The sequence below is a fragment of the Strix uralensis genome, chromosome 1 (assembly GCF_047716275.1).
Source record: "Strix uralensis isolate ZFMK-TIS-50842 chromosome 1, bStrUra1, whole genome shotgun sequence".
Classification (NCBI taxonomy): Eukaryota; Metazoa; Chordata; class Aves; order Strigiformes; family Strigidae; genus Strix; species Strix uralensis.
The window spans coordinates 47,866,005-47,878,508 of record NC_133972.1 but is presented as its reverse complement, the minus strand read 5'-3'; the positions used below and the strand labels follow the sequence as shown (position 1 = coordinate 47,878,508).

The 12,504-nt window shown below is 34.6% G+C and overlaps 1 protein-coding gene across 5 annotated transcripts in view; it reads right to left on the bottom strand.

Annotated features, from left to right (window-relative positions):
* Positions 1–462: 462 nt before the first annotated feature.
* The window catches only part of ABCB1 (ATP binding cassette subfamily B member 1), a 61,520-nt gene continuing 49,478 nt past the window's right edge, over positions 463–12,504 (bottom strand). For all 5 annotated transcript variants that reach the window (XM_074864939.1, XM_074864933.1, XM_074864946.1 and 2 more), the window contains 7 exons: positions 12,090–12,190; positions 10,158–10,298; positions 7,911–8,067; positions 7,245–7,442; positions 4,852–5,058; positions 3,138–3,284; positions 463–1,807 (listed from right to left, as the gene is read on the bottom strand). In XM_074864939.1, coding sequence (XP_074721040.1) covers positions 1,601–1,807; positions 3,138–3,284; positions 4,852–5,058; positions 7,245–7,442; positions 7,911–8,067; positions 10,158–10,298; positions 12,090–12,190 — 1,158 coding nt within the window. In that variant the 3' untranslated portion in view covers positions 463–1,600. The remainder of the gene's footprint in view (positions 1,808–3,137; positions 3,285–4,851; positions 5,059–7,244; positions 7,443–7,910; positions 8,068–10,157; positions 10,299–12,089; positions 12,191–12,504) is intronic.

The following is a 12,504-nucleotide window of genomic DNA, read 5'->3' as shown; positions in this document are numbered from 1 at the left end:
TTAAAAATAAAAAACTAAACCCCAGAATTTAGTAAAAAAATCAACCTAAGTATGTTCTTACTTGAATCTCCAGACTATAATGTTAAAGAATATCTATTCCATTCTTGCAATTGCAAGTATAACTTATTTATATTATAGTACAGACTAATAACCTTACTCATGGACAAGAACCTTACTGTATTAAGTAATACATATATCGGAAACAAATTTGCTAGTCAAATTGTTTTTCCATCTAAGACAGGAATAAAAGAAAACAGGTAAGTGATTCCAGAGGAATGTAATAAGACTGCATCAATCAACATTCTTGAGAGTATTACTAGTACATTGATGAGCCGAACTGCCTATCAGTTGGGTTGTGTGTATATAAATATCTACATGTAGATAAGACAGATCATATACGTAAATCTCAGAGAATCAGACATTGCTATGACGGAAGTGTGGAAGACTGATTAATCAGGCCAGTTTTAAACTTAAAAACAAAACTTTACTGCACAGATATTCAATAACAATATACATTGCTAATGGTTAGTTCTTAATAATTATTAATCACTATTACTACATATTCAAAGCAGTTAGTCCTTAACAATCATCCTAAATTAGCAACTAATATACAGTACCACAGATCTGACGCCATGTAATTAGCACAGATGGTTACAGGCCTTGAGAGTCTTAGTCATCAGGGTGATCAGGTTCAAGAGCTCTTCAATGAAGGATGCTAACACTGAAAAGGATGCCTTCCTTCCACCTCCTCCAAGCCTAAATTCAAGATTTTCACTTTTTATAAAATATTGCAGTCTGTAGGGATTTCTTAGCCCTTTACCTCTGACATGTAGGACTTTGGGACACTTGCAGATACTACTTTCCCAGGCTGCAGCAGGTGCCTTGCCTTGCCCGTTAGTTGTGGGTTTTTTCTTATCTGCTGCTTCTTTTCTGTGTTATACTTAAAGAAGTCTTTTCCCAGCTCTTAAGGTTCCAGTTCTTCAATGATCAGTAACTGACCATCAGTGAGATACTTACAGTTCTGGGACTTTTGTTTTCAACATATGCACATATTTTCAAGACCTTTGGTGTCACTCCAGGCTAAAACTCCACATCATAACAAGACACTTCGCATCAAGTTCCATCTGACCTGCAAGTTCTCATAACAAGTTGGTAACAAGCCTAATAGGCCAAGACTGACTTACACAGGCACGGTGAGGATGAAGCTTCAGGTTTCTTTCTGGCAATAGCAACACTATTTTTACCGAGCATGAAAATGTTTACAGGTTGTTTACCGCACATGCCTGATGATTAGTGTGATTTTGACAGAGTTCAAAGCAAGCTAATATTAATTACATTTGGCTTAACATGCTTCTGCTTTTATGAGTGCAATAAGCCTCTGCTTTGGCCACATAGTTGAGTGGTTTGAATAGTGAAAACTAGTAGTGAGAAACTGGTACATATTTACTTTAGTATTTCTTGTTTTCGTAGGAGTTATGAAAGGAAGGAAGAAAACCAAAAGTATCAAGACTGACTATTGATATTGATATAATTACAGTGAAAAAACCAGCAGTATTGAAATAATTACAGTGACAATTCAGAGATGAGTACTGCCTTTAATTTACATGTTGCATGACCCACTTTGGACATTGACCAGAGAATAGTAGATGCCTTTTTCAGCCAGGAGCTGCTGATGGGTCCCTTGCTCTACGACCTTGCCGTTCTGGACCACGGCAATCTTGTCAGCATTTTGGATGGTGGAGAGGCGGTGAGCTATCACGATGCAGGTGCGACCTTCTCTGGCTTTATCCAGCGCTTCCTGGACAATCTGCGCAATGAACAAACCAAAACGTGAACTATTCTGGCAGTTGTCGTGAGATATATCTCAGTTGCCATCTGTGAAGTAAACTGTAATATGACAGTGAGGGAAAATGAATATCTGTGGCTTTAGCTTCCTGTTTTAGAATTAGCCTGTGTGGGCAAAGAGTCAAAACTGTCACAGAGGATGATGCCATGATAGCTAAAAGGATGAGATGGAACCAGGCTCATTACTGAGATACATGGCAGGAGAACAAGAGAAAATGGTCATAAATTGTAACAGGGGAGGATCTGGCTGGATATAAGAAAAATATTCACTCCAAGGATAATTAAACATTGGAACAGGGACAAAAGAGAGCTTGCTGAATGTCCTTGTAGATTTTCAAGGACCCTACTGGACACAGCACTAAGCAACCTAGTTTGAATTCAGTATTGGCCCTTGTTTGGAGAGGAGGTCTAACTAAAGACCTCCAGAGACCTTCAATTAATTATATACCCGAGTTAAGTCAGTAATCTTGGGTCAACTACTTTCATACCGTTCTCATGATTTTGCAGGGACTCTCATGAATCATGTTTTTCTTAAAGCTAGCACTGACAGAAAAGTACTAATAAGAATCTCTGCATTCCTTTCTTTATTTCTTATGTTTATTAATGCAGAATAAAATAAGAGATGAAATTTCTGTACTGAAGTACCACATAATTAAGAAAACAAAAAATCCTGGAATTATTTAATGGCATTTTCCCCTCAAACCTTATGTTTTTATGCCTAGAATTGATCAGATCTTAGTCCACAGGGTTTGAGCTTTTCAGATTATAATATGTTATAATATTTGCTTCTTTAATAGTAAGTATTTTTGTAGAACCTGTGTTGATTTTCTATGGTTAGATTGTACTTCTATTATACCAAGATTGCAGTGTTCTAGCAATTTTTCCACTGGATGTTTGTATATTAGCCATGAACATATAGCAAGGACTGAAGAGCAATGGGGAAAGCAAGATTTGACAGTTTCCCAGAAAAAAAGTTCTCTGGCAGTATCTTCAATCTTTTCAGCTTCTAAAGTTTGTGCCTCCTAGTCCATAGCACTTGATAGCACTTATTCAATTGAAGCCTGAAGAATTCCAGGCAAAGAAATGCCTTCTTCATTGCAACTTCCATCCACATTTTTTTGGGCAAGGAGGAGTAAGACCTTTATATTTGTCTAGTATTAGCATGAATATGTAATTAGCATAAACCACCATATTTCCAGTGCTGGGTTTTAATCTGTGGGAGTGAAAACAATAATCATAATACAAACAAACATGTATTTAGATTCCAGACTACTGGCTCACAATCAAGTTACCTTTTCACTTTCTGTATCTAAGGCAGATGTAGCTTCATCCAGTAGCAGAATTTGGGGCTGACGTACAAGAGCTCGGGCAATAGCAATACGTTGTTTCTGACCACCAGAGAGCTGAGTTCCCTTGTCTCCTACACGGGTATTGTATTTCTAGAAACAATATGTTAAGTTCAGACTATGAATGCAAAGCGATTCTGAAGTATGTTTAAGTATATCAACCCTGATACCAGCCATCCATAAACTGCATATTCCATGCCAATAGCTCTCTGAAAACAGATGACTAGAATTCCTATCTGCCACAGTTCTATAGATCTTTCACTAGGAGACTTCTTTGTAGCATCAAACATGTCATAAAATCAAAGCAACAACCCCTCTAATGTTGGAAGGCAACATTATTCTCAATCAGGAGATAGAACATCAAAGCGCAGTGGAAGTCTATGACAATACTGGGGGTCAAACCCTGACCTTAAACATTCCATGCTAGCATCCTAACCAATTAGTTATTCTAACCCACATTTATTAATCCTGAAGAAAAAAATAGCAATATGTAAGATGTGTCAGTTTCAGGCCAAATTATATACTGTATTTATATATAGACATAGACATTTATATGCTTTATCAATATCTATACTACAGTTTTGGACAGTTATTCTTTTAATTTAGTTATATCAGTTAAGGCAGACCAGTCAGATCTCCAGACAAACTCAGGTGTAGGTCACAGTAGTCTTTGAAGTATTACATATTTGGTTGCAAAAAACACCAAAGTTTTATGAGACATCATTATATAGCACAAGATTTCTCTACAAAGTTTTGGAAAGAGTAGATCTTTATAAGTAATTAGAAACTAAATATGATCTGCAAAAATCATGGGCTTTGGCCTTTGTATTTTTTCAAGAAATGCAAAAAGCAGTTTAACAGCCTGAAATTAAGCTGGATATATACAACATACAACGAAGCTGGTAACCTCCTTGCTTCATGAAGTTTTGCATACAAGTTGACATAGGTTAGAAATTGATTTGTCAAATCCGAAGAAGAAAAATCCATACAGAACTAAATAATAAAATATGATTTCTATCTTAGGAAGTTTCAGAGTCACAAATTATGCAAAGTTAGATGAGAATTCATGGGAAATGTGATTAGATGTTTAGTCTTTCTGAATACTTATTTGTAAATATGTCTTACTGGTCACTGCCTGGGACAAGATTTTGTGTGTGGCAGACCTTCCACCTAACCCAAGATGTTTATTCTTACATTATTATGTCTATAATATATATATATGAAAAACTTTCTTAGTAATTTTTGAACTGTAGGAATAATAGAAATTTAAATTCTGACTAGGTATAATGGAAAGAAATGCATAAGAAACTTGTCAGTCTAGCAGAGTCTTTTACATATGCTTGAGATAAATAGGACCTTAAAAAGAAATGTTCAACTCACTTCAAAAAACCCACCCCACACTTCCAGTTCTCAATTAGTTATAACTATGGATTTTCTTCCCTGATTTCCTAAATGTTCAGCTCTCCATCTGACAATGGAGTCTCCCAGAGTAAAAATAAATATGTTAAACACAGTTAAGAAAGGATAAGATTTAAAAATCAGTTTCAGATCTATTTACATCTCAGAGAATTGTACCCCAGGGAATCATAAATGGACACAACTTTTCCCTGCCACAGTAAGTCACCCTTGTTCTGAGTAGGAAAGAAAAGGAACAACTTACATCTGGCAGAGAGTCAATGAAGGAATGAATATTGGCTTCTTTTGCTGCATTTACAATTTCCTCATGTGACACCTCCCGACTGTTATCTCCATATGCGATATTTTCAGCAACAGTGCAGTCAAACAGGATTGGTTCTTGTGAGACGATACCAATCTGAGCTCTCAGCCACTGGATATTTAGTGTCTTTGCATTTTTGCCATCAAAAAGCTAAGAAACCAAACATTTTAAATTTCAGTCACATGGCTGTATGTGTAGTTGAGACTTACTGTAAATTCATACACAGAAGTTGTGCAATTACAGTTCTTTCCTTAGAGATCCATATTGAAAGCTCACATAACCCCTTCCCCTCTATGTTCCAAAATTTTGTAAGGGCTATTACATAAAAGCGAGCATAGTTCCTTCTGCTGCCTCAGTCCTTCTGTTTGCTTCAAAATTTAATCCGGATTTTGAAGACAGTGGAAGATAGAATATGTTGAGGCAACTGCAAAGAACTGTAGGTAAAGTCCTTCCATTTCTTTCTTTGGTGGGAAAACCTTCCTCTATTTTGCATATCCCTACTGAAGGAACAGGTTGGCAGTAGTATTCCATTAAAATAAAAGAAGAATTCGGTTCATTCATTCACACGCTTATAAACCAAGCATCCAATCTTAAGTTTAATTGTGATGTAATGCCCGGCAATGGACAAATTTACTTCTGGATTCCTTAAGATGTCATTTGCAGCCAGTTTTCTTTACTGGCAACTCTGTCACACTTCTGCTCGATTTGGCTACTGAGTTGTTATCATTGTCTATTAGATAAAAGACAACAGAAAAAAATTTTCTGGATAGATCAGTTTCATAATTATACAAGTTATATCAACTTGAACACAAATATACCGGGACATTAAGAGGGCTGTTACATCTCCACTAGAATCACCTAGTACAGTGCTCAGGCTTTGTGTTGAGTCACATAATCAACTGGATAATCAAAGAACTACCCCCTGCATAGCATGGTTACTGGACATGTTTAATCTAGTAATTCCATAGTTTGTGCTAGAACAGCCAATTCATAGCAAATATAATTGTTTTTCAAAGGAAAGAGATCATAATGAACCTGATTAAAAATCCACTGAAATCAGTGGCAGCATTTCTACATCTGTAGATGTAAAGGGGAAAAAAAAAAAAAAGCTGGAAAGGAGAAATTGATTTCAACTACATAAGTATTTGCCATCTCTTTTCCTTAGAATTCCAACGGATTTGCAGGCTGCTAAGGTCTGCTTCCTGTTCCTTATTTGATGTGAAAAATCACTGAAGAAGCTAGAGAACTCAGTTATTATGAATTTTGGATCCAACATAACAAATAGCACAACTTCTAGGCATAGTTACTCTCTTCACCAGACTATCATAATGCTCACTGTTATGAACAGCTGTTTTTCAGACAATTAGAGCTTTTAAGCATACGCTCTTTTCACTCAGTTCACAGTGCAACTCAGCTTGTGAATTAGTCCACCACTTTTGTGGTTTCTATGCCCGAGGTCTGTGCTTTTCCCTTCAGTAAACCATTGTTGATTATTTATGGATCCAAGGTTGGGGCACCTATGCTGCTTCTTTCTACACACTAGTTTGCTACACTGGACCTGTATTGGCATTTCCAACCTCAAAACAATCTTGCCCATTGCATCTAGGCCTTATTTAAGTACTACCTTATCTTTTGTGAGTATCTCTGAAGAGACAGGTTCTGAAATCCTTCTCATTCTTACCTAATCCAATCCAAAATGTGTGGGTTCTTTTTAAAACAATATCTCTGAGCACATTTACATCCAAGAGAAAATAGCAATAAACAATGCCATTATGTGAAAATAATATGTTAGGTTGCTGAATAAGTAGTGTGGGAAATCCTAGATGTATTTTAAACAAAAATTACTAAAAGTATTTACAATCTATTGCTTGATAAGTGGCCATACTCTGAAAGATGTTTCTGACAAGTAAAAATTATGATAAAAATTATTTTTGTTAATGTTCACTGTTTTAGGAAAGAACATAGATGGCATGTTCTATTACTACATTATACAGAAGTAGATATGTATATTTAATAACTTTTAAAGTGTTCTTAACATAAAAACCTCAGGAAATTTGCTCTGAATTCAAAGCCATCATTAGGCTGTGGATCAGGCATATTTTTACCACACAGATCTTGTTTCATTAATTCATTATAATGTGGGAAACTGGGACTTTTTCCATTATATTATTCATCACATTTAAATAAGGAACCCTGATGAGCCACTGCTTGTCTTTAACTTTTAAAATATTAAAAAAATAAAACTAGAAATATCTATTATACTTTATCACATCACATAAAACCCAATAAGCACACCCTCACTTAACATATTGACACATTCTTACAAAAATACTTACCATTTCTCCATCAAGTGGATCATAAAATCTCTCAAGCAGCTGAACAACAGTGCTCTTTCCACAGCCACTGCTACCAACAAGAGCCAGAGTTTGTCCCTTTTCTACTTTTAGATTCAAACCTTGGAGGATTTTGACCTCTGGTCGGTTTGGGTAGTTGAATGCCACATCTTTGACTGTTATGCTTCCCCCAAATGTTTCCTATAATTGAAATAGTATCACTGTTACCTCTTTAAGACAATTTGACAAATGATTCAAATATAATTGCAGAAGTCTTTTTTTTTTTTTTTTTTTTTTACCCCCACAGATATCAATAGAGTTTTGCATTTGCTGGAATGTTGACTTTAACTCTATGGTCTGAATTTTTGTGAAGCTATAACATCCAAGTACAGCACTGAACTATTTTGAAAATGCTCGTAGTTCTGCTGGTTGAATTCCACACAAGTTGTACCTTAACTAGGTTTTCAGAACAAATAACCTTTAGACAGCGTGGGCAAAGGCTGGACTCACAATAGTGAAATTGGTCCACGCTGTGTTTGGATATGTCTCAAGAACATATTAGATAAGGAAGGAACCAGATGGAGAGGAAAAATCGGTTTGAAGGAAGTGAGAAGGCTACTGTCCGTATTATCAATAAATAATATCACTCGTTACACGTGGCTTACTTACAGGCTTCTCTCCTTCCTCGCTGTAACTATCTATGGAGGGTACTCTTTCAAACAGCAGAAACAAGTGGGCTGCTGATATCTTTGCTTTGGCATAGTCTGGAGCAAAAGAGCTGCTTTGTCCTAATGCCATTGCACCGAATACAACAGCTGAAAACACTCTATAAAAGAAATCAGGGGAAAAAAAAAAATCAATAAATAGACAATGAAGGAAAGGACAATGGAAATGGTGCTGCAGTCAACTTTCTTTTACTTGGAGAAAAAAGGGGGTTAAATTTAAAAAGGATAAAGTAGTAGCCAACTATTATTGCTTTAACTACTCATTTAGCTTCAGAAATTTGTTTTTATCCTCTTTTAATGAAGTGAGATAAAGAAGCCTCCATTCCAAAATCAATGTTTTTGTTACTTATTAGAACTAATTTTTTTAATTATTGATACTGGTTAACTATATTAAGTCTCAGCTGGGGCTAGGAGGAAGGTGGTCAATGGATGGTAAAACTGTTACTCTATTCTTGTTCTACTATTGCTGTGGTTTCCTCTCTATGGTTCAATGACCTCTGGGAGTTAGTGATTAATTTTTAAGGCATCAATGAAAATGAGAAATCAAGGCTGTAACAAGGTGACAATAAAGATTTAATTTGCTCTCACAGTTCTGCTGGAAAAAAATGGAAGGGTTCACAAAACCAAAAAAAGGTTGAAAACTAGTCTATTGTTTTATGGTGAATGTAGATGTATCTTTACAAACTACATTAGAATGGTTTAAGAACCTGCTGTCCTCAGCTATTAATTACTGCCACACAACATAGGATTATTCATCACTGAGAAATGATAATTGACATATGAGACCTCTTAGCCTGTTTTAAGGCAAAGTAAAATAAATTAATTTCTATTAACTTTTATCTTTTATATTCAAAGCTATATAAACTAATCTGTTTTATTCTACATTTGAACAGCCTAGGAGGACTCACACAGTTTTAGATCAGTCAATCCCTTCCAAATCTAACTGAACCACTGGAAGTTCACTCACTCAGCTGTCTAGAGATGTTCAGCTAGCAGATGGGATGCAGACACTTTCCAACATCTTCCAGTCAAAATGAGCTGTGTTAACTATCTTTAATCAAGTTGCCAACAAAAAATTGTTATGATTGGGCTTTTCTTAGGTATTGAGGTCACTGATACCCATACTGGTAGAATCTCATTCTTTTCACACTTGTTTCCATAGGCCTGTATTGAGCTATTGCCTCTTAAATTACAAATTATATTTCTTCTGAGTTTATATATGATCTAGAAGAATGAGACTTTGTTTATGATAGTGGCTCTTTGGTATTATGGCAAATGATTGGATAAATGGCTATTACAAACCCAAAATATAAAAGTAAGAAGCTAAGGATAAACTATAATTTCAAAATTATTTCTTTAATTTGTGTACAGTTTCTGTCCTTAAAAACCTATAAAGTGCCTTTAGAGACAAATAATTGTATTATTCCTTGTATAATTTTAGATTGCAATGGATATACCTTTTAAGAATACTGCAAATTAGAATCATATTTTACTTGCAGTACCTGTCTAAATTAAAAATAAAATGCTCCACCTGACTATGCGTATGTACAGTACTCTACATACTGTTCTTACATTCATGGTTCATACTTCCATTTCCTACACAAAATTGGGTCATTAAAGTGAACAATCTTCTTATCAGAATGTCTTCTAAAATAATTTAGTTATCCTTCCCTTATAGTGAACAGCATCTACCTTATGGAATACTGTTCTCCAATTATTTAACATGTATTTTAGAGAAGATTTCAAATTTCAACAAACAAACCTGACATAGAAATAACAAAGACACTGATGACCTATTCTTAAAAAGATTTTTACAGTATTATTATGCTTCAATAAAGAGGTACAACTATGTTTTTTGTAGAATCTATAGAAGACCTCACAGCTGCACGAACAATAAGATTGGTGAGAATAAACAAAGTGATGTAAGTAGGATACTGTTCCAACCTCTGAAAAACATAATAGTGCCAAATAAATACAGAAAAGGAAATCCAAAATCAGGCCTATCTGAACAGCTCAGACTCTGTAGTCACCCAGAGTATTTACTTTGTAATATGCTTTCATTATATTTAAGTACAGAAGAAAAATTTGCCTGTTCTCTCATAGCTTACACAATGGATTCATTATATCTGTAGCAGTAAACAAAGACCATTGTCTGGACCAACAGAAAAAAGATTGCAAAAGAGATACTTACAAAAACACACTCTTATACTCCATGTGTCCATTCACCACCAGATAGGCACCAAACCGGAAACAGCCAGCATAGGTAAAGAACATCATTGCTTGTGAAAGGGCAAAGCAAAATCCGAATATATGTGCCTTCTTCACAGAATTTCTGTAAGAAAGAATGCATATTTTCATAAAAATGTGCAATCATACTTAAGTCCTAGTATGCAAAAACCGAGTCATTGACTTCAGATTATACTGTTATGAATGGGAAGTGTACTCATGCTTAAACAACACATTCCCTTGTCTTCTATTAGACTGTGTCCAAGAGAAAGTTAGTTTTCTTTCCAGAATTGTATTTACTTCCAAGAACTGCTTGGAATGTGGGTGCAGAAAAAGGTGACACCTTAGCTGCTATGTATAATTATTGTGTTGCATCTCATAGTTTGAGTGTTAAAATACTTTACAGTTCAGTCCATTATTACCAATTTGAAGATGCAAATAACACATTTGAAATTGTATTACTGTAAAATTGTACTACGGAATTGTCACGTAAGAGGAAAAAAAAAGGAGCATAACTTTTAGCTCACCTTCAGCCAAAGCCAAATTTTTGTGTCATTTTTTTCTTGCAATTTTATGTTAACCAAATAACAAAGATATTAAAGAGTTCAATATTATACACTCTAGAATCTGTTTCTTTTCAATTTAATCAGTCAAAATTCCTCTCTCAAATAAGATCAAGCCTGCAAGTATGATGCAGAAATTAGATTTGGGATGATAAAACTATGCCTATAACTAAAAGCAAGGCAGAGAGAAAATATTCTGTAACTATGAATGATACCAGAATAAAAGAAAGAAAATATTTTCATTTTATTGATGCTATTACTAAGTCACAACTGTATGGTTCCTTCTGGAAAAAACCCAAACCAAAACAAACAGGAGCCAAGTTCACAAGTGTGGGTTTTTTCGATTAAGAGGCTGTTGTGGCTTCTCTTTTACATAGCTGATTTGTGCATTAATCCAGTATAACAGAAAGCCTAAGCTCAATTTTTATAAAATAGAAACTCTTTGCCTAATCAGTGGCTTAACATAAACCGAAACATTAACTGAAAAACACACGTCCTATCTCTTCCAGACAAATTGACCCATAGGATAATAAGTTCTTATTTATACTAGAACAGCATTAAGATGAAAGTCTTGGAGCAATCCCACCAATGTCAACCATGAGAATGGTTAGGCACTATACTGAAAGTTGTGATATATGGACTCAAAACCTAGCAGCCTGAGAAAAAAATCTAAGTGATATCTTTTACGTCCTGCACTGTGCTCTAACCACTCAATTATTATGGTGGATGTATTAGCAGCACCCCTCCTTGTCTCCCATTGTATCTGTGTACATATGCTATCATTTCCTTTACTTTTCTCGTGGATGTCTGAAAATTAAACATTTCATTCCAGAACAAACAAAAATTTAATTGACAGCATCTTTTCAGTTTTTCACTTTAAGACTTTTTAATTTTGATTTAGTCCAGGCAGATTTATCTTTTTTCAGTCACAAACTGATAAGTAATTATTCAAATGTTTTCAATCCTATTCATACTTTCAAGAAGGGCTTAATGCAATATTCAATTTACATTAAAAAGTTTTTAATTAAATATCTGAAACACTTCAGGAGGGAGGTTAGATTAGATGACTTCCAAAGCTCACTTAAAACTAACATTTTTCCAAACCAAGTGACATTGCAATAGAAGAAACCAATATTATCACAGAAAATTAATTAAATCAAAGAACAAAAATGTTGTCTGATGATTGCATTTGTTAATAAAAAATATGCAAAATATTTACATTAATTCTGATGTAGTTAAATTATACATTAAATCATACACACTAACAACAAAAAAATCAATGTTTGCCCAAGGAAATGTTTGTAATTTTTTTAGCTTAGTTATTTTTATTATACCTGTATGGTACTTGCAAATGTTCTTCGTACATCAACTCGAATCTTCTTTCTCGTGTCAAACTAACAACAGTTCTAATATTTTCTATGGCTTCTGTGGCAACCTGCAATAGAAACACAAATGTTTTAATCAAAAGTTAAGATTATGTTGCAATTCCTTATCCTAAACTAATAAAAAGAGTCTGCTAGAATATAATTTTTTTTTTTTATAATTGTTATTAAAATCATGGACATTTGATATCAAAAGTAAGCATTTTACATTTTTGTTTTTATGACTGAGATTTTCTGGTGATGCTCAGAATTTTTTGATAAGACCTCTTTAATGATTAAAGATAAGACCAATTATGGAGAAGATATTCAATAAGAAAAATGGCAATTTAGCATTCAACTTCCAGTCCAGTGAGTTTGGGCTATAATC